This window comes from Pristis pectinata, chromosome 2, assembly GCF_009764475.1.
Source record: "Pristis pectinata isolate sPriPec2 chromosome 2, sPriPec2.1.pri, whole genome shotgun sequence".
Classification (NCBI taxonomy): Eukaryota; Metazoa; Chordata; class Chondrichthyes; order Rhinopristiformes; family Pristidae; genus Pristis; species Pristis pectinata.
The window spans coordinates 74985112-75008076 of record NC_067406.1 but is presented as its reverse complement, the minus strand read 5'-3'; the positions used below and the strand labels follow the sequence as shown (position 1 = coordinate 75008076).

At 39.5% G+C, this 22965-nt stretch overlaps 1 protein-coding gene across 2 annotated transcripts in view; it reads left to right on the top strand.

Annotated features, from left to right (window-relative positions):
- The window catches only part of tbc1d19 (TBC1 domain family, member 19), an 81769-nt gene that overhangs the window by 14757 nt on the left and 44047 nt on the right, over positions 1-22965 (top strand). The window contains exons 3-9 of one of the 2 annotated variants that reach the window (XM_052042687.1): positions 7486-7531; positions 10800-10875; positions 16603-16677; positions 16783-16846; positions 18056-18102; positions 19214-19324; positions 22375-22447. In XM_052042687.1, coding sequence (XP_051898647.1) covers positions 7486-7531; positions 10800-10875; positions 16603-16677; positions 16783-16846; positions 18056-18102; positions 19214-19324; positions 22375-22447 — 492 coding nt within the window. Of the gene's footprint in view, positions 1-7485; positions 7548-10799; positions 10876-16602; positions 16678-16782; positions 16847-18055; positions 18103-19213; positions 19325-22374; positions 22448-22965 lie in introns of both variants that reach the window. The other variant, XM_052042693.1, reaches the window with a different exon arrangement.

Below are 22965 nucleotides of genomic sequence, written 5' to 3'. Positions count from 1 at the left end.
GAGTTAAGCTCCTTTGTCTATGTAATGTGTTGCTAACGTAGTGAAGCCTGGGTATGTATTTCTGTCCAGCTGGGACATACTGAGCATGCCAGAACACGCCAATGAAAGGGAAAGAAAAGGGGGAGAGGAATGGCAAGCACAAATGACCGATCCTGACACAAATGGAAAGAAAGTGAGCTATCTGAAGTTGGAGAATTCAGTATTGAGTCCTGCAGGCTGAAACATGCCCAGACAAAACAATGAGGTATTGTTCCTCCAACTTGGGCATCTTTGTAACAGTGCAGGAGGCTACAGATAGAGAAGTCAGAGTGGGAGTGGAATGGGGAATTAAAATGGCAGGCAACTGGAAGCTGAGGGTCACTCCTGTGGACTGACCATAGGTGCTCTGCAAAGCGGTCACCCAATCTGTACTTGGTTTCTCCAGTGTAGAGCAGGCCATACTGTGATCCCAGAATACAGTAGACTAGATTGGAAGAAGTGCAAGTGAATTGCTGATTCAGCTGGAATGATTGTTTAGGTCCCTGGATGGTAGGAAGGAAAGAGGGGAAAGGGCAGGCTTTGTATCTCCTCTGGTTGCATGAGAAGGTGCCATGGAATGGGGAGTGAAGAGTGGATCAGGAAGTCACGAAGTGAGCAGTCCTTGCTAAATGCAGAAGGGGAGGAGAGGGACAGGTCTGACGTTGAATGCGAAGGCTGATGTTGGAAGGTGAATACCAAGGGAACTCTATCATTTGTCTTCACCAGTGAAGAGTATTCTTTCAAAAAAAAAAGACTGCATGTTGGGTTGTTAATTTCTAGCAAGAGTCAGATTACTAAGAACCAGACAGAGAATGAATACTAAAATAAGAGGCAAAAAGAATGTATGAGAAGCGACTAGCTGGCAATGTAAACATGAATCCAGAATTGTTCTATAGGTTTATAAATAGCAAAAAGGGGGGCACATGGATGTGTGGGGCTCATTAAGGACAGAATAAGAACCTGGTCATTGATGCTGGGGTACTAAATGAGAACTTTGCTTTTGTCTTCACCAGGGAAGAGTGTGATTTCAAAGTAGTATTGAAGGAGAAGTTAATTGAGACACCAGATACATTAAAAATTGATAGCATTGAGGTATTAGAAAAGTTGGTTGAACTTAAAGTTGGCAAGTTACTAGGACCATATGGATATATCCTAGATTTGGAAAGAAAAATATTTCAGCTTCAGTAGTGAAGTCTGAGTGAGTGAATGTGGTAACAAGATCGGCATAGAAGAACCCACTATTCACTACAACTGTTTGCAGGAAGTTGGGACTAGCCGGGTGGGCCCTGTGGTTGGCACGACTGGTTGGGCCGAAGGGCCTGTATCCATTGCTGTATTGCTCTATGACTCTATAAGTATGGCAGTAAGTTGTGGGGGTACTGACTATCATCTTCCAATGCTTTTTGAATACAGGGTGGGGGTGGGGGGTGGTGGAAAGTAAAGTCTGTTACTCGTTTGTTCAGAAACAGGAATAAAGAGAAGTCCAGCAGCTACAGGCCAGTCTGTTTAAACTCGATCATAAGAATGCTTTTGGAAATATTAATCTGGGACAGGATTAATAATCACCTGGAGGAAAAACCATAATGGATTTAAGGAAAATTGTATTTAACCAATTTCATTGAGTTTGTTGATGAAGTAACAGACAGAGTTGATATGGGTAATGCAGTTGATATGGTGTACATTGACTTTGAGAAGCCTTTGATAAGGCGCCATATAACAGGCTTATCAGCAGAGTTGAAGCACATAGCATAATAGGGATATTAATAGCAATATATGAAGTTGGCAAAGTAACAGATAACACAGGGTTGTGGTGAATGGTTGTTTCTTAGACTGGCGGAAGGTGAATACTGGCATTCCCCAGGAATTGGTGTTAGAGCCATTATCTTTTTTTTAATCTATACTAATGACGTGGACTTGAGGATGAAAGCTACAATTTCAAAATTTGCAGATGGGCAGTATTGTGAAGGAGACAGCAGGTGGATATAAGCAGGCCATGGAATGGGCATACGCATGGCAGATGAAGTTTAATGCAGAGAAATGTGAGGTGATGCATTTTGATGGAAAGAATGAGGAGAGGCAATATAGAATAAAGGATACAGTTCTAAAAGGGGTGCAGGAGCAGAGGAAACAGAGTATGTATGCACACAGTCATTTGGAGTGGCAGGGCAGGTTGGGAAAAAGCAGTTATAATAAGACGTAGACAATTCTGGGCTTTATCAACCGAGGCATAGAGTAGAAATGCAGGAAAGTTATGCTGAATCTTTGTTAAAACACCACTCTGAACTCAGCTGGAGTACTGTGTTTCATTTCTGGTCACCATGTTATTAGAAGGACGTGATGGCATTTAAGAGGGTGCAGAAAAGATAAATGAGAATGACTCCTGGAATAATGGACTACAGTGACAAGGCTAACAGAGAGGCTGGGACTATTTTCTTTCAGTGGTGAGGACTGTGAAGGTATGGTCAAGGGAGGTGGAGGAGCATTTACAAGACTGCTTTGAATCGGTGGACTGGACCATATTCAGGGATTCATCTTCAGATCTGAATGAATATGCTGCGGCCATCACCAACTTCATCAAGACCTGCATGGATGAGTGTGTGCCGTTGAGAATATACGGAGTTTTCCCAAACCAGAAGCCCTGGATGAACCAGGAGGTTTGCAGTCTGCTGAGTGCTAGATCTGTGGCATTCGAGACCCATGATCCAGAATGCGACAAGAAGTCCTAGTACAACCTATGAAAGGCCATCGTGTGAGCAAAAAGGCAATTCTGTGTGAAGTTAGAGACACAATTGGATGCACGACAGCTGTGGCAGGGTTTACGTGCCATTACTTCGTATAAAGCGAAACCTAACAGCATAAATGGCAGTGACACTTCACTCCCTGATGAGCTCAACGCCTTTTATACATGCTTTGAAAGGGAGAAAAACACTATACCTGTGTGAATCCCTACAGCATCTGGGGACCTGTGATCTCTGTCTTGGAGGCTGACGTCAGAGCATCCTTCAAGGGGGTGAACCCTTGCAGGCCGTCAGGTCCTGACGGTGTACCTGAAGGGTGCTGAAAACCTGTGCCGATAAACTGGCTGGAGTGTTCAAGGACATCTTCAACCTCTCACTGCTGCAGTTGGAGGTTCCCACCTGCTTCAAAAGGGCAGCAATCATACTAGTGCCCAAGAAGAGTAGGGTGAGCTGCCTCAATGACTATCACCCGGTAGCATTCATATCTTCTGTGGTGAAGTGCTTTGAGAGGTTGGTCATGGCTAGAATTAACCCCTGCCCGAGCGAGGACCTGGACCTGTCGTAACTTACCTACCGCCACAACAGGTCTACAGCGGACACAATCTCACTAGCTCTCCAATCGGCTGTGGAGCACCTAGACAACAGCAATACATACATCAGGCTGCTGTTTATCGATTACAGCTCAATGTTCAACACCATCGTCCCCTCAGTACTAATTAACAAGCTTCAAAACCGGGGCCTCTGTACCTCCCTCTGCAACTGGATCCTCAACTTCCTTATTGGGAGACCACTGTCAGTGTGGATTGATAGTAACATCTCCTCCTCACTGACTATCAACACAGGCGCACCTCAAAGATGCGTGCTTAGGCCACTGCTCTACTCTGTCTACACTCATGACTGTGTGGCTAGACACAGCTCAAATGCCATCTATAAATTCGCCAATGCCACCACTGTTGTTGGCAGAATCTCAGATGGCGATGAGGAGGCGTTCAGGAGTGAGATAGTTCGGCTGGTTGAGTGGTGTTGCAGCACAACCTCGCACTCAATGTCAGAAAGACCAAGGAATTGATTGTGGACTTCAGGAAGGGGAGGTCGGGAGAACGCAGGCCAGTATTCATTGAGGATCAGTGGTGGAAAGGGTGAGCAGCTTCAAGTTCCTGGGTGTCAACATCTCAGAGGATCTATCTTGGGCCCAACACATTGATGCAGTCACGAAGAAGGCACGCTGGCGGTTTTACTTCATTAGGAGTTTGAGGAGATTTGGTGTGTCACCAAAGACTCTTGCAAATTTCTACAAATGTACAGTGGAGAGCATTCTGACTGGTTGCCTCACCACCTGGTATGGAGGCTCCAATGCGCAGGACCGCAAGAGGCTGTAAAGCATTGTAGACTCAGCCAGCTCCATCATGGACACAACCTTCCTCGCCATCGAGGCCATCTTCAAGAGGTGGTGCCTCAAGAAGGTGGCATCCATCATTAAGGACCCTCACCACTCGGGACATGCCCTCTTCATGTTGCTACCATTGTGGGGGAGGTACAGGAGTCTGAAGACCCACACTCAACGTTTCAGGAACAACATCTTCCCCTCCGCTATCAGATTTCTGTATGGTCTGTGAACACTACCTCATTATTCCTCTTTTGCACTATCTATTTATTTTTGTAACTTATAGTAATTTTTTGTCTTTATGTCTTGCACTGTAATGCTGCCACAAAACAAATTTCATGACAAATGTCAATGATAATAAACCTGATTCTGATTCTGTAATGTGATTGACCAAAACTGGAGGAGCAAATCCACTGGAGATGGTAGATTTGAGGGACCAGTGTTTAGGGACGACAAGGACACAGTTATTTGGAGAGGCCAAATTGCTGTGAGGTGGAGTTTGAAGCAGATGGTGGAGAATAGAACTGGGTGATGAATATTTGGCACATATTATTGCTTCGTGGGTGTGGTTCCTGTTAAAGTCAGAACAGCAGTGTAGTGGTCTGCAATAGTGTCATGGTTAGCAATGACATTATTTGTAGGTTCTGGAGAGAAATGCTGAGAAATTGTTGATTTCCTAGCAGAAACCCTGAGGAATGCAAGAAAGTTGCTCAAGTTTGGGGTTACAGCATTCATGACCTTGCATGAGAGGATATTGGGGCATTTTGTCTCGCTGCACAATGCACCCTTTGAAATTGCCAATGGAGACAAAGGTATGGAGTTATTCAAGGGGGAAATTCAAGTTGGAATAGCATTAGGAGAGTAAGAAGATAGAAAAGTGGTGATAGCTTGGGACGGAGGTGGTGGAAATACTTGAGAGTGGAGAAAATAATTTATAGAAGCAACAAAGGAGAAAACAAAATGATGTCTCTTACTGTCTACCTGCAGTCCTGAATGACTATAGATCAAAAACTTGGCCAAGACTTTATTTGAATGAAAATAACTAAAAAAAAATCACGTTAGACATGAAGATCGTGGTGTTTATTTTCCCTCATTCCTGTTAAGAGAAGTTATCTGGAGGCCTACCTGTATTATATTCATGGTTGTCTAGCTGGTCTTGTTCAAATTACAGTACAAGTCTTTATTTTCACAATGTACTAACTTGTGTCTATCTCTATATGAGCAAACCAATTTCCATGAAATAAGAAAGGTGGCATTTTGTAATTTGAGCCCTGTTCATAATTCATTGGTAGACAAATTATGCAAGAGAAACCCAAATATTTCACATGACATGTTTCTCTTGTTTTGCTATGATAAGGTGACAGGTCGTTGTTTGAAGCCTTTACTGAACTTGTTGACGTTTGCAAGTTTCAGAAATCAATATCCTCCCTGCTTTCAAGAGGTGGAGAAAGCAATCTGTCAAAGTGGATCAGTTTCCTTGCCCACTTTGACTGACAAAGATCAGTCTCTTTGTCTCTCATAATTTTTGATTCAATCAATTCTTTTAACTTTTTTTTAATACAAGTTTGTCTTATCAGCATACTGTTAACTGCTTTGCAAGGAAGTTGTTATGCAAATAAATTCCTTTGCATAACACTTGCTTTCAGTGCAATCCGATCAAAAATTAATTTAAACAGGAATATATTACATTTGTGATCATTTCTGGGTCAAATCATGCCTATTGTGAAATTCAGCTGGGCACTTCTGATCATGAGTCCCTCATATAACTCTAACAGGATTTCTGTGTCAGGGATGCACATGATGTTGTCTGTTCTTATGCATTTGAGTGGCATTGTCCCGTGGTTGACTGTAATAGGGTACTCCTGTAGAACATGGATTTAATGTCATAGTGCCAACCTGGGAAACAGAGAGTTAAATGCTATTACCAATAATCTACTCATCAATGTTCTTTCTCCATCCCCAACTCCAATCGTCTTTCTGTCCGCAAAAAGCTGGACAAATCCAATTTGTTAATTACTACTCTATCAATCTACTTGGAAACAGAAGCAAAGAGATTTGAAGCTTTTATTGACAGTGCTATGAAGGTGCAGTTACTGCCAGTAATCTACTCGCCAATGTCAGAAGTGAAGTGAGAGTGACTGCTGTTGATGGAGTGTAAGCCCTGGTAAAACTAAAGCCAGTGGGCATTGAGGGGATAATGCCCCAATTGTTAGAGATATTTGTTGCACCAAGAAAGATTGTTCTAGTTTTTGGAGATCATCCCAGCTTCAGGACAACTCCACATGAGTTCCTTAGGTCAGTATTCTAGGCCTAATGATCTATAGCTATGTCATCAATAACCTTTCTTCCATGACTAGTCAGAAGTGGGCACGTTCACTGATCATACAATGATCAGTTCCATTGCAACTCCTGAGAAAATGAAGTAGTCTGTGCCTGTATGCAGCACGATCTAAACAACAAACCACCTACCATTGGTATTACCGTTATTGAGGATCTTGTTATCAATATCCTGGAGAATTGCCATTGACTGGAAATTTAACTGGACCAGCCACTTAAATACTGTGGCTATAAGAGCAGGTCAGAGGTTGGGTACTCTGTTGCAAATGACACTCAAAACCTTTTGATAATTTACAACGCCCAAGGCCAGAATGTGATGGATTCTCTCCTTTTGCCTAGACGAACTCAATGCCATCTGGGTAAAGCAGCTTATATGATTGATGTGGCCTATACCTTAAACATTTATTCTCTGCACTGCCATCACATTGGACTACATTATGTGCCAATTCACTGCAGTTGTGCACAGGTTTTTCTGACCACATCTCCTCTATCACCAAAAAGGACAAGGGGACCAGGCATGTGGGAACACCACCCCTCCAAGTGGTATGCCATTTGGACTTGGAGCTATATTGTCATTCCTTCACCATTGCTGGGTCTAAATCCTGCAACTCCCTACCCAAAAGCATTGTTGGGTACATTCACCAGAAGGTATGCAGTTGTTCAAGAAGGTGGCTCATCACTGAAACCATGTTGGGGATAATTGGCCAGTAATGTGTGCATCCTTAAAAATGGAGGAAAAAAAAAGACACAGTTGCTTCCCTCCATGTGTTGAACTCATTGTTCCACAATATTTGGATATGGGAATAACAATCACCTTTTAAATCCACAAATCTGTTTCAACATCTTGGTTCTTTGAGTCTAATTTTATGAATTTAAATTTCAGAATTGCCCTCCTTTTTTCTTGTTCTAGATTTTGTTCTGTGTATTAATTTCTTTTAGGTGTTTAGAGGTAAAAGGTGTAGTATTCCTATATACAGTTTCATCAACTCATTTTGCTTGTTTTTACAGGTTGGGAAAAGAAGCTGCAGAACGCTGTCTATCGTGAGCTCAATGTGTAGGTTTTTAAAGATGTGCGTTTCTATAATGTGTGCTGCAGCTTTGCATTTGTTAGCTTCCTATGTTATTTGTATGCTTTAAAATTTTTGCATTTTTTTAAAAACAAAATTACACTTCATTAGTCTTTTAGTTTGTTTAATTTTCTCTTTGTGTTGCAGAATTGTCAATTGTCATCCATGGTCAAAAGAGTAGATGGGAATCTTCCCTAAATTAAAAAAGTATATATATTGAGAGGAGTAGTATGAAATACATAAAACTAATCTGAGTTTTCATCCTTCCTTTCATAGAGACACCTAGTGTTGATTCCACATTGCACCTCAACAAAGTGTTTGGGATCTGGAATTCAATTGAATGGGAAATTGAGTCTATTTGATTTTACATGTCATTGTGCATTATGGTGTAGGAAAGAGTATCAATTCTGGATTAAGCATTATCTGCATGTTATAGGAATACAGCCTAAGCTTGATAAACTCTGTTTAATATACACATGACAATGTTCCTGACAGTACAATTTAGAAGATGCAATGCAGACCTTTAATATCTATATGGTTTAAAAGGTGAGCCTGTTCTGTTCTGCAAATGTTCCCTACGTATTTCCCTATAATTTGTAGCATCTGATTAGCTAGTTTAAGAGCAGAAAATGTTGGAAAGGTCAGCCACCATCAGTGAAGAGAAAAACACGAGTAAATGTTTTGGGTCGATGAACTTTCACCGTAATTGGGAAAAGTCACAATCAAAGACATTTTAAGGTGCAGAGAAGGGATTGGGGGTGAAGAGAAAAAAGGAAATGTTAGATGGGATAGAGACCAGTGGAAACTGAATGGCCCAAGTAGTGGTGGTGCCACCTTAAAGAGGATGGTGAAGGCTTGATAAACGCAGCTGATCATTGCAGGGGAATTGTAAATAGGAGATGAACAAAGGCACAGGAGAGAAGAAAAAAATTGCTGAACATTTGCCTTTGCTGGAAATTAGAAGCAAAAAGGAGAATTCTGGAAATCCCAGCATTTCTGGCAGCTGGGGAGAGAAGAAAACCAGATAATATTAAGGCTCTTGAACTTTCATCTGAAGTAGCCAGTTCTGCTGCAAAGTGGAAGGTTTATTGAATTCATTGTTAAGATTTGAGAATTGTTATTTTCCTAGTTTGAAGATAAGAAGCTGTTCAAGCTTAGAGGTTAAGGACTGAGAGGTTAAATGGGAGCACGATGCAGAACTGAAGTTCCAGGCAACAGGAAGCTTGGGGTCATTCTTTAACCTGCAAGAATGAAGGTGTTCTGCAGAGTGGTCACTAATTCATGTGTGGTTTCTCCACTGTAATGGAGTCCACAGTATTGTGCTAAATTGGAAGAAATACAAGTGAATTGTTGCTTGCCTAGATGAGTGTTTGGTTTCCTGAGTGATTGAAAAGGAAGGGATAAATACAGTTGGTGAAGGGAAGGTGCCATTTTGCCATTCTGTTTCATTTCCAGCAATTCTACTCTAGATCCCTCTCCTTGCACCCAGAACAAGGATTGGGTCCCCCAGGTCCTCCCTTTCCACCCCACCAGCCGCCACATTCAATGAATTATCCTCCGTAATTTCTGTCACATTCAATGTGATGGTACCACCATACACATCTTCCCCTCATCGGCATATGAAAAGATCACTCTCTTTGCGACTCTCTGATTCTGTCTTCCACCTCCACCAACCCTTGCACTCCTCGTGGCACATGTTCATGCAATTTCAGGAAGTGCATAACCTGTCCTTTTATCCCTTCTATCCAGAAGTGCTTAGCCAGTTTTCACTTAGCAAGTAGCACCTTTCCCTCAGATGGCTGTGGATTCAAGCCTCATTCCAGAGATCCCCTGTTTGGGATCAGAGACTATTAGCTTGTTTTGGTACAACTTCTAATCAAAACTACTGGAGTAGTAGCACAGCTTCTAGGATTTTATACAATAACAAGGTGGAGGATTGTTTTCAATATTATCTATCTGCAATATCATGGTTACAGTTTGATGTGCAGGCTAAGTGTGTGGTTTTGTGCAGTCAACTTGGGCTTTATTCCTGTACTGAGGAAAATGCAGACATTCAAAGAATTGTGATAAATGTATATAGTGGGGAAACTTTTTTTCCTTTTTTCTTATTATTTTGGCCTTTTAATAAAACTTTACTAAATTTCTGTATGAAGTTCTTTGTCATTGACAGCTTTATGCATTTATACGAGAAGTCCTTTTGTGCTTGGGTATGTAGTGTAATTTTCATGCAACTGACTAAATATTTTTAATAAGCAACATGGGAAAACAGTATATTTGGGTTTATTCATTGCTCCAGCAGCTATGTGGAGTCATCTTTCATTTAGTTGTCTGTCTGGGGTGGGAGGTTACTATCAACATGATAAATAAAGATGTTGAATATCATGGCATAAGATAAGGAGTAGGTCACATGGCCCATCAAGCCTGCTTTGACATTGAATAATTTCATAACTCATCCTTGACCTAAGCACTTTCCCATGAGGTTCTGTGTATCCCTTTACTCAATTTGAATCCCAAAATCTATTTATTTTGACTTTGAACACATTCAACAACTGAGTATTCACAGTAGAGAATTAGTGAGGTTAAAAACCATCTGTGAAGAAATTTGTTTTGATCTCCAACTTAAATGGCTTACCTTTATGCTGAACCTTTCCTCTAGTTCCTGACTCGCAAGTCTGGAGAAAGAGCTTCTCAGCTATTCTGTCAAGTTGCATAATTTTTGATTGTTTCAGTGAAAACACTTCTTCTTCATCTTCCAGTGAGGATAGGCCTAATGAACCCAGCTCTCCTCGTAAAACTACCACTTCAACTTACAAATCAACCTAGTGAACCCTTGTTGCACCACCTGCGAAGCAAGAATATCCCTACTTGAGTACAGACACCAAAATTGCCCATGATGTTTTACATTTTGTCAAAGATCTGTTCAGTTGCAGCAAGGAATCCTTTTTTTTTAACCATTTCCCTTCCTAATTGCTCATTGCTTCTTCACATTAACTTTCTGCATTTTGTGTATAGGGATAACCAAATCTCTCTGAATACTACCATTTAATAATTATGATTATTTTTAAAATCATTTTTTCTGCAATACAGGTGCTCCAATAGTATGCCATGGACTGACACTTACAATAATAGATTTAGCATTCTTCAGAGCCATTTCCATTTAGCACCTTTTGGATTTTAATTCTACTTGTAATTCCCAGAAATGTTTTTTGTGGTATTGCTTAAATCAGTGAGATTGATCCTTTTTCTGATTGACAGCCTTCCTGAACTTGGTCATCCATCTGCTCCACCTGAGCACACAAAGGAGGGATTGATGTACATAAGACGTGCACAGGTTGGTTGAAGGGGTTCTGTGCATTATCAGTTGATTGTTATTTACCAATAAATTGTGGTTCAGTTCTTTCAATTTTTGTTATACTGTGGAAAATCAATTAGGTTGGATACATTTAAAATATAAATGCTTTTTAAACTTCTTCTCTAAAAAATAAACATGCTTAACAAGAAACCATTGCACAGATGTGCACTTTAAAAAGCATGCTAATGGGTTGTCATATGGCACGTTAATAATTGTCTCCTTGACTGATAGCTTGTGGCAATATGGGAATTAGGGTTTTGATTGAGGTTCAGGTCTTCAATGGATTGATTTGCATGACCTTCTACGGGAGGGGTCCCAGAGGAAAAGAAGTAAGTAATAGGACTTAAATAATTGTAGCCCCAGCCCAAAAAGGTATTACTAAAATCCAGTTGTTCTGAGATTGTTCTCTAACAAAGTGCTTCACTAAATAATTTTCACTAATTTTCTTTGCAACACTTCAAAGCATTGTATATCATTTTAATGTGAGAATCACGTCATATGCATGTGTGGTTCTCACCTTAATGTACCCAGTCAAGCTCGCAGGGGTGTGGTTTGACCAGGAATGATTGTAATTGTGTTTTACTCTGGGTGGGGTGCACGATGTAGAAATTGATTTTCACGCATACACTGTCAAGAGAAACAATTCTACAAGTCCAGATTTCTAGGCCTTCTAAGCTACGGAAGCCTCTTTATAGTTAAACAGGATTTGAATAAAACATTTTTCAACAGAGTCCCAACTATCTTAGCATGTGTAAGGCTATTTGGTATTGCACTGGATTAAAATTCAGACAAGATTTGTTTCCCCTTTCGCTTGCTATAGTCTGCTTCTTGCAAAGCATTTCAAGATATTTTTGTAAGAATCCATCAAAAATGGTAGCATTCAAAGAAATGTGTTTACAAACCATATCCAGCACCCTCATTTGTGATATTTCTGAAAGAACTTGGTAGACTGAAATAGATAATTTAAGGAATAAATAAAAAGAGAGAATGTTTGTATTGATCATAGAATTGTAGAATCTTTCAGTGCGGGAGGCCATTGAAAGGGCTACTTAATTTAGTTGCATATCCCACGTAATTTGCATAGCTGTACAAATTAGTCCTTCTCAATTACTTGTCTGACTTTCTTATGAAGCTTGTTGTGAAGTGTGATTCCACAATAATTTCAGTAGTGTATTCCAGATCTTAACAGTTCCATCAGTGAAATTTCCTATTGCGTCTCAATTTAATCTTCTCTGCAGTAAACAGAAAAAAATTCTTTGTAGAAGTGAACTCCCTCATTTTTGTTGTGATCCTGATAAACCTCTTTGTCTCACATTGATATCCTTTGCTCAGAAATGAGGCCTAACCAGGTTACTTGTAAAGGTTTAGCATAAATTGCTTGTTTTGTTTACAAAGTCAATCATCACATTGTTTAGTTATTGACGTATTCACTAGCCTTACCCTGGCACTTGTCTGAAAATAGTACAGCTTACATTATATGTGCATATAGGAGCAGACTCTTCTTGTACTGCATCTTCATAAATTTACAGGTACCCAAATCAAACACTTATCCAATTGAGTGGCAAGTCTGCCCATGTAAGTTGTCCATGCCCCCTGAAGTCTACTCTTCCCCTATTCGGTAGTCCAAAGGCAAGTATTGTAACATCCATTAGCTTTGGAATTGTTTTTCCTTTTGCCTAAGTCCAGACCTTTTGGATATATACCCATAAAAATGACCATCACTGTGGGAAGAAAGTAGAGTACCTGGAGAAAATGCTTGCAGTCACAGTGAGAACAGGCAAACTCCACTCAGACAATATGGGAAATCAAGATTGATTCTGGGTTGCTGTACTAGCTGCAACACTGTGTGGCCCCACCGATGTGTTTACTGCAATGCAGAAGTTACAGAAGACCTGGGGGTCAGATGTGGGTCTATCTGATCTCCTGCTCCCCCACTGGACTTAACACAAATTCAGAGCTGTGGGGCCAGATGCACTTTGAACCTGGTCCCTTAGCTTTATGTCAGCCACTTTGTTTTCCTTTTATTTAACTTCTAGTAACTTAAGATGCTTTTAAGTAATTTTTACAAAAATTGTTTGGAAATTGTAGAACCCTTTGAGTATTAGAGACATTTTGAAAACAGTTCAATAGCCTTAGACAGTAGTGGGCTGCCTAAAGGTCATTAGTGTGTTCTTTGCAGGAAGCCTTGGGATCCATTTAAGACCTGTATTGCCTCACTGGCTGTGGCACTGAGGCCTCCAGTGCAATCAGTCCTGCAGAGCCACAGAAAGTATCTGTGACTGTGGGGAAATGTGTGAGGAGAGGTGTTGTTGAGGTGAGCTGGATCGAGCAGGACCTGTCCCATTAACTTTTATGAACTCAAATATGCCCTCTGCAATTTTTATTGTCCCCACTATCTCTTCAATCACTTTATTTTCCCCTTTTTATATGATACAATGTTTTGGAACTTTTGTTACTTGCAAATTTTTGCAAATATTCTCTATTTGTCTTTGCCCTTTTCCTTTTTCCAATTCCCATCACTCTGCAAAGCCACTCTTTGCCCTCTTCCAATGCATTCTGTGGTTCTACCTGGCTTTTTGCTGTATTTGTCTTAAACCTCCTTATTCTGTTTTATTGTCCAGAGAGTTTTACGGTGGATTATTCCACTGTTCTTCATCATGGAAGCAGGTTTGGTTTGTACAGATATAGCTTTGCCTCTTACGGGTGTGTACTTACTGTTGAAAGTAGTTTCCTGTACATATTTTAGCCCCCTAGATGTCTTAGGATGAGCCACTTCTATTACAGCTCCATTATGTTTGTATTTCTCTGAAATCCAGCCACAGATGTGCTCGATTTCATTCTCATTGTTTGGGGATCCATAGTAAACATCTAAAGTGTAATGATTATTTTTCTACGTCTGAACTCCAATGAACTTTGATTCATATTTGGACCTTCTAACATATGACTCTTTTGTATAGGTGTAAAGGTACTCATGAACAATAATCTGACTCCAAACATCTCCACGATTCCCCCTGATGTTTTTATTTTCCATGCCATTCCCTCCTGAATGCAATGCAGTCAAGGATATTTGCCTCCCATTACACATTAAGTTGGGTATCTGATTATACCCACTATCATTCTAACTCTGGTGGCTATTTGAGGTTATTTCATGTCACTTTGGAAATTCAACCAGGCCCTTTGTGTTACCCATCACACGCACCCAAAATAATTTCCTTCTTTGCCTCTTCTCAACAGCTCCCTGTTCTCACATCCTACCCCCCCCCCCCCACCCCCCCCTTCCTCTCCATCCCATGTTAGTCCTTGCTGCTGAGATGCAGGCTCAGAACTGTTGACCTACCAAGCCCATTAAACCTCTGGTCCTGTGAGCCAGTCACCTGACCCTTTGATCCATTGAGGCTCCTGAACCCCACCCCACCATTATAATTCTCCTCTCGCTTTAATTCTTTACTTTATTGCCACTCTGACCTCTGTCTTCAAACTGTCGCCTTACTCCAGCAATGGCCAACATTATATCAAAAATAATATCTAATCTTCGGTCTGGATACATTGAACTTAACAATTTCAGGAAACCACTTTTATTTCCTCCACAGATATGGCTCTTTCGCTCTGTTTCAGTTTGTTTCTTTTTATTTCTCTCTTCCGTTTCCAACAACTGTTTTTTAAAATAACGGTTACTATGACAACTGTGGTCTGCACCTGATCACAGGCGTTCCCTCCACAACCCCCCCAACCACCCACAAGTTTTTTTTTCTCTCACTTGTCCAGTTGTGATGAATGGCCTGTGACATGAAACGCAGACTTTTTTCCCCAGCTGATGCCTGTTGATCTACTGAGTGCTTCCAGTATTCTGTTCTTGTTGTGTTACACCAGAGAGACAATACATCATTTGGAACCGTATCTGTTTTTGCAGAAATGTCTGACCATCCCTGTTGGCCATTGACTTCCCAATAAATCTTCATTCCTGTACTTCCTTTTGTCCGCTGTGCATCCAGATCCATATTGTTATGGATTTATTTTTGACCATACTCACCTGAAACATGACCACCCCAATGAGGTTAATACTGAATATTAGGTTGTGAGGGCTGCACTGTCTGGGTGAGTCCAGCATATCTGCCTATACCCGCTAGTTTGCCACTGTTCCTTGTACCTGAACGTGGTGCAGGATGACCATCTCCTGAAACATATTATCCATGAAGCTTTGTAGCAACTTCAGTGACATCATCCCTTCCCTTTCCATCCCTGCCCTTCAGTCGTTCAGAGACTTGGCTTGAGCATGAAACTGATACTACTTCCTGTAAATGTGGCTTTTGGGTCAGTGTTCAGGAGATCCATCATAGCATGTGACTGGTTCCAGTTTTTGCATTTTTATAGTACTTTTCAGAATCTCAAAAATATCTAAGAACACTGAAGAGAGTAGCCACTGTTGTAATATAGCCAATGCATGCACAGCATGATCCTAGGAACATCAATAACATAAATTAACTGTTTTTGTGATATTGTTTGAATAATAAATGCTACTAAGTGTGTATAGATGTTTGATGATGTGACAATGCAGTACATCCTCATTAATGCACTAGAGTGTCAATTGAGATTAGTCGCTTAAAGTCTATGATTGTGGTTGAAATCCACAACATACAACCTACTGACTTGAAGAAAGTGCTCTCATGGAGATTGTTACGTGAACTATTTGGATTTTTGTGGCAATCTGACAGATTCATTAATAACTTTTGATGACGCTCTGTTTTTATTTCTAATTTTAAAAAAAACTGAATTAGATATTTCAGAGATGGATAGAAAATATTTTTGAAGATGACCATTGGTTAATAAAGTTGATGGATAAGTGTTTAGGGCAGAAAATTAGGTAAACAGAAGTGAGGGTGGAGTAAAAGAACATCTTGAGTTTGTTGGCTGAGATGAATTTGGTAAACAGTGTGAAGGACAACAACTGGAGAATGGAGAAGCTTAATTGCAATCAGAGAGAAGCTGTTGGATGCAATTTTGGTTCAATTTTGCATTCAGAATTGCTCCAGTTGCCCTCGTTTGCTCAGGCAGAGGAGAATGGCATGAAAAGTCTAAAGAAATAGTTGGGCATGGAACATTTGGAGTGTCACCACTCGCGTGGATGGTTGCTTCTCAGGAAATGGTCATTTACACAATGGAACTGTTATCCACTTTTGAAACATTCAGGTCCTATATAATTTGGGATCAAGTTCGAAAAAAATTATTCACCTGACTGATATGCAGTTGCAGTTTAAAAGGGATACTTGAGAATGGGGGAAAATGATTGCCTCTTGTTTCTGATTAATAATTTTTTTTTTGTATAAAACATGGCATTTTTAGCAATATCTGATGTACACAGATTCCTCAATTGATTGTTTTGAAAAATACCTAACCAAATAGTTTCTTTAATATTTATTAAATTTAAGTTGATTAGATTATCTCTTCTACAAATACAAGCCTCTAATTATGTTCCATCTTATTAATAAAACATCCTTACTGAAATATGGACATATCTAATGTTTTTATTTGAGCATTTCATAATTTTGAAAGTTTACAAATGGGCAAAATTCTGGGGTAAACAATGCAGTCTTACTTTAAGTGCTGAGTAAAGAGCTATTTATCTGGATTAATGAAACCAGAGTTCCTGTAAGATTATCGACTCTGATGTTTTTGGACATCTGAGATCTGTGTGTCTTTTTTTTGTAGGTAAACTGGGAAAAGCGTGTTCTGAAAAGTTTAAACAGTATGTGCACAGAGATGAGCATCCCTCTAGCAAAAAAGGTACAGCACAACTGTATTAATTTACTCTTTAAGATATGTTTACAGTGCTGTAATTATTGAGATGCTGAAACATAAAGATTTAAGGTACTTCCTTCTTCAAAGCAGAGATCAGCAGATGAACAGAAAGAGCTTTTGCACAAATGGAATGAGATGGGAACTGATGAGCCAGGTACATAAATTCATGCAATCAAAACATTTATTATTAAAAGTCTGGTTGGGAATAAGGACATGTGACAAATGTATCGCCTGATGTGCCTATTCATGTGTTAATCTAGTGCCAGTGAGACTGTTAATCAATGGATGCATTCTGTGTGATTCAGCCTCAGTAACTGAACAACTTTTCAACTTTTTAAAATTGATCATTGTGTTGGATTTGGGGGGTGGGGGTGGAGTGGGGAGGTGGGATGCAAAGTGGAGCAGTGCAGATTTTTATCTGGGCGGCAAAATGGAATTTTCTCTTCAATTATATATTCCGATCCTGTACAATACAGCTGGCAGTCTGATATGATTCCAGTAACTGGTATAGCAAAATAGAAAGTTTCATATTAGAACAATTGGAAATATTCAACAGAGATTGCATCTGAGGTCCGTTTTTTTTTGGCAGAGTGAAGGAGTTTCCCCTGGCATGTCACTTCAGTTCCATTGCTGTGAGAATCCCTGATGCTGATACTGGGCTCCCAAAACGAATGTTCTATTTACCTTTTTATCAGCATTGCTTTGCCCAGTAAACATTGATATGAGGACAAAAATTGTTTTGGAATAAATTTCACTAGGTAGTTGATGCCAATAATTTTTAAAATATGTTGTGCTATTATTTACACTATATAATAAGCTTTAGATATTGTTGAGCATTTTTTGCCAGTTAACGGCAACTTAAGATGCAAAACATACCCTTGACCCATCTTAATATTGCAATATAATATTAATTTTGGCTGTGTAGCACGTTGGAGTTCTACATTGAAGGCCAATACTTAATTTTTTTTATATACTGCCAAATTAAAATTCCCTCATTAAATAATTAAGTAACTGAAACGACTGGATATGATGAACTTAAAGAAATCAGACCAAACTCATCACTTTCCCAGATACCAGAAATGCATGTAGATGATGCTATGTTAAGTTTGGTCTCTCTTATGTGCAGACAGCAGTCAAAATTGCCTAGGCTAAACCATCTTGTTTTGCTTCTAAGTATTCAAATATCGCTGCATGGCAGAATCCCAGATACAATGTCCTTTCCCTTGAAGGATCATGCTGATATTTTTCTCACAACTTCATTGATTTGTTGGAAGCATAGTATGAAGGCATTGCTTTAATTTTTGCTGTATTAAATTACATAATCACTAGATTCTTGTACATCTGATTTTATATATTTTACTAGATTTGAGCCGCTTCCGACCGGTCTATGCTCCTAAAGATTTTCTAGAGGTAAGATCTCCCATTTGATCTGACCATTATCCAAGAAAAATCAAGAGGCAGTGGATTCGTATGTTGTTTCAAGTGTGATCTCATTGGCTTCATCATCATATTTTAATATAATCTTTCATCTAAATTTTTAACAAATAACCTAGGTGTGTACACTGGGAATAGACAAGTTCTTACATTAGGATAAGAGATTTTATTTGCTGGAATTCTGTTATTTTCCTTTTGGTTTTTTTTTTGAAACAGCTAGCTGTGACATTTACTGTAAGGCTTGCGTGTGATAAGACTTGTATGTAATACTGAATGGCTGAAAGTACGCATCATATCTACTTTGGTTCAGCAGGATCATAGTGGGTAAAAATGGAAATTTTACTAGGTCCTGGTTGTCCTTGCTTGTTGCAGACCTCGCCATGGTGGAACAGCAGCAACAAGGACAGGAGGCCTATTGGCTGCTTCAGGAGTGCAAGTAGTTCTATCATGGGAAAGCATCCATCTTGTCAATACCCCTCAGAATCTTACTTGTAACAGTAAGATCACCTCACATTCTTCTATACTCCAATGAGTATAGGCCCAATCTGCTCAATCTTTTTACATCCATCAACCCCTTCATCCCAGGAATCGACCTAGTGAACTTCGCTGCACTGATTCCTATTCAAGCATATCCTTACTTAACTGTGGAAACCAACGGTGCACATAGTCATTCAGTTGTGGTCTTTGCTAGTGCCTTGTAAAAGTTGCATCAAAATTTTCCTGCATTTATACTCCATACCTCTTGCAATTAAGGCCAACATTGCATAAGCTTTCCTAATTAGTTAATAGATCTGCATGCTAATTTTTTTTCTTTTGTGTCCTAGGGCCCACTCACAAATGCGACAGTAGCAATGTGAAAATCACCCACAATGTGCCCAGCCAAATAAAGAATATCGTCTATGATTAAAGTACCTACGAACACAGGACAATATAGTATTTATCATAGTAAATGTTTGACTTCCCTCTTGTCAGTTGGTGAAATAAAATGAGCCAGGGGTTGTTCACAGTTTTGGTGTGTGCCTCTATCAAGGGTAGAAATGTATATAGAAGCTTTGATTTTACCTCTACTTCACTTTTGGGTTTTCAGGTTCTGATTAATCTTCGTAATCCAAATTATGATAGCGGTGACCCAACTAGTCTGCACAGTAGTTGGGGTTTAATCAACGTTCCTTTGCCAGTAAAAGACCTTCCAGAGCTGGTAAGTGGAATTCTACTTAGAAAGTAAACATTTCGGTGAATTAGTTATCAATCAGCTTACAAGCAAAACATAAGTGAATTAAGCGTGATGCTGGGGTACTATGAATAAAATTTTGGTTAAAGGATTATGGAGTGAGACTAGTTACTAACTTATACTGAACTGAAGCTTGAAAATAATTGTGCATCTAGAGGTCACTATTGTCACTATTGCCTTTAGTGAATAATTTAATTATTTCATTCTATACATTCAATGCAATTGAATTGCAGTTGATTATAGGGAGGTGGTGCTAAAATGTGGAGATGACGCACAAGTGGTGTGGTCGAGTTGAGATGAGATATCTTTATTCATCACATGTACATCGAAACACAGTTAAATGCATCATTTGTGCAGAGTGTTCTGGGGGCAGCCCACAAATGTCGCCACGCTTCCGGCGCCAACATGGCATGCCCACAACTTCCTAACCTGTACGTTATCTATGATTTTTTTAAGAGGAAAAAGGCTGTCATCTGGTGGAGGGGTCTTCAAAGCTGTTTTTAAAACACTGAGATTGAATTCCCATTGGTTTCAACTAGTAATGTCAAGGAAAGACGAGTGGAATTGTAAAAAGCAGATGATAAAGATTAGAGAAATTAAAAAACACCCTAACTACTATAGTTGAAACAAAACAGAAAATGCTGGAAATGCCCAGCAGGTCAGAGAGAAACAGAATGACCCTTCATTGGAGGGTATCCTTCTGAAACCTTAACCCTACTTCTCTCTCCACAGATGCTACCTGCTGATCTGAATATTTCTAGCATTTTCCGCTTTATTTTGGATTTCCTGTATTTCCAATACAGGAGCAACCCAGGTTACAAATGTTCTCTCTTATGGAAATTCGACTTTACACAAATTTTCGCATGTGTTTTTAAAGCATTTTTTAAGCTAGTAATAAGAATAATAAAATGCTTCATGGTATTAATTAATGACAAGATACAGTATATATTCCATTAGTTTAATTATGGCTAGTGTTAGGGTGATTATTGAATGAAATGCAAGAATTATAGCAACAATATATAAAGCGATATGATATAGGCAGTTACAGAAAATGGATGTTTCTGACTTGCAGAGAAATTGGCTTATGGATCGTCCCAGGAGCACAACCCTTGCATGATCTGGGAACTGCCTGTATTTTGTTTTTGAATGAAATTTAGTGATTAAGCGGGTGTCAAGATGGAGAGAAAGTGGGGAGAGGAGAGAAGAAAATGGAGGGGAAGCTCAGTGATGGGGTGAAGGCAGGAGGTATTGAATAGAAAGAGTGATAATGAAGCATATAAGGATACAAAACATCACTCTGGTGGAGGTGTAAATAGAGAAAGCAGGATAAAAAATTTGAAGCCGGAAACCTAATATGGAAATGCTGATTATCTAATTGTTGAACTCGCTGTTAATTAAGAAAGGATATAATTTTGCCTTGCTGTATGATTGGGTATGTTCCACAATCTTGCATTAAGCCTCATTGGAATAGTGTAGAATGCTGTGTCCTTCTTCAGACTTGCAATACACTCCCTGAAATTCTGCATTCCTCAGATTTTGATTTATTGGCAGTGATTTTTTTTCCCCAAAGTATGGGTCTTGATATGCAGAAAGTGAGAGGAGATTAGGCATTGGACTGCTTGGATGTTCTGGTCTAAAGAGGTGTTAATGTGGCCCTTGTGATGTATGACATATTGGGGTTGATAATGGTGGGAATGAGTTGTTGTGGTCTTCATTGGCTTCTTGGGCCCAGAGTTAAGAAGGCTGAGAGTGGAATCTATCTGATTTGGAGTGAATGATGTACAGGGTTTCTGTAGCTTGGGAGTTGGGGCATACATTGGGGAATCCAAGGTATAGGGGACTCGTTGGATGAGGAATGGATTTTGTGGGGGCGTTGGTCTTTTGTTTCCATGCTGCATGCAATCACAGCAGTTACCTGGGATGAGGTTTGTGGAATATGGGTGCGAGGATTGATTGATCCATCAATCCCTTGTTAGTGGACTTGCATCCTTTCTTTGGTTAAACTGGGAGCTGCACTATTGGCTTAGCCTCATCATGTTCATAGTACAGATCATGGCAAGTAATGACTTATTGTACTGAAACTGATGCTAATGTGAGAACTTTAATAATTCAGTCATTTAATAGTGTGTTATATGACTTCATAAGCAGAGCATCACCTGATTATTTGGGATGACAAACCACTGCCTAACCTGCCTTATTATCTCTATCAACCTGACTTCAAAACACAAGAAAATCTATTTGCAAAGATAGTTCTGGTCAGTGTCTCACAGACAACCTGACCATTCTCAACCAGTAGGAGCAACAAAGTGTACACATCTGACATTCACTGTAATCAGTATCTGTGAAGAGTTCATGGCTTCTTTGTCAGAAATAAACGAAAGTTTTTACTTCCTGACTTGCCATCTATCTGAATTCTTCAGTGTTTATTGTATTTGATCATGTTATATTTGCTGAGGTCCATTATAACTGAATGAAAATAATGTTGAAAATTCATTAGTTCTTCATAGTCTGTTTTCTTTAAGCTCATTGGTAATTCCCATCTATTTGCTTCTGCACCCAAATCTTGGCCATTGAATTTCTTTGGATTAATTTGTTTCAATTTGGAGACATTTTTATCTGCTATATCTCATGAATATCCTTTTGTGTACCATCTCTTAGCTGGAGAGGAACCTGGTAACCTATTCCACAGGCTCTATCGACATCTGTCTTGAATTGACTCTGGATGCAAAACCAGTCTGAGCAACAGAATTTTGTTCCTACGCCAATCTGCCATTAACTGACTTGCACTTGAATTGTCTTTTAGCATATCTAAACACATGGGCTCACAGATTAAGAAGTCCTGGAACAAGACAGTGTTCTGCCACTCAGTGATGCAATATGTTGGAGCATAAAAACATTGGTTCCTTAAATATGTTTAATAATGCTCTTGATGTTAAATATTTTGTAAACCTTTTTAATAATAAAATGAATTGCAAACATTATGCAGGCTTAAGTTTTTCTCTTTTTATTCTCTTAAGAGGGAATTATATACAGAACTAGGACTGAATTATGAACAACTTGGTATTGATGATACGATGCAAATCTCTCCTGGTGAGTACTTGTAATTATTAAATGCTTTTCAAGGGAATACTAATTTTTGGGACTTTTTTAACAGAATTATTACAGATGGGCTAACAGGGCAGCATAGTGATGCAGCAGGTGGTATTTCTCCCTCACAGCTTCTGTGACTTGGGTTCAATCATGACCTCCGGTGCTGTCTGTATGTCCACTTAGATTTTCCTCCAGGTACTTCGGTTTCCTCCCAAAGTCCCAAAGATTCCTCATTGAATAGTTAATCAGCTGCTTCAAACTACTCCTAATGTAGATGGGTGGGGAGCTGATGGGTGTGTGGGAAATAATAGGCAACAGGGAAATAGTGGAGGAATGGGATTGCACAGAGAGCCAGCATAGTTTTGATGAGCCAAGTGGCCTCCTTCTATATCATAAGGAAATATATGAGAAACAAATAATTCAAATCACTTAAGTCTAAATTATTCCCCCCTGCTACTACCCTCTGCATACTTACTTTGCAATAAATATTCTGACTAAAATTATTGAGCAGTTTTATT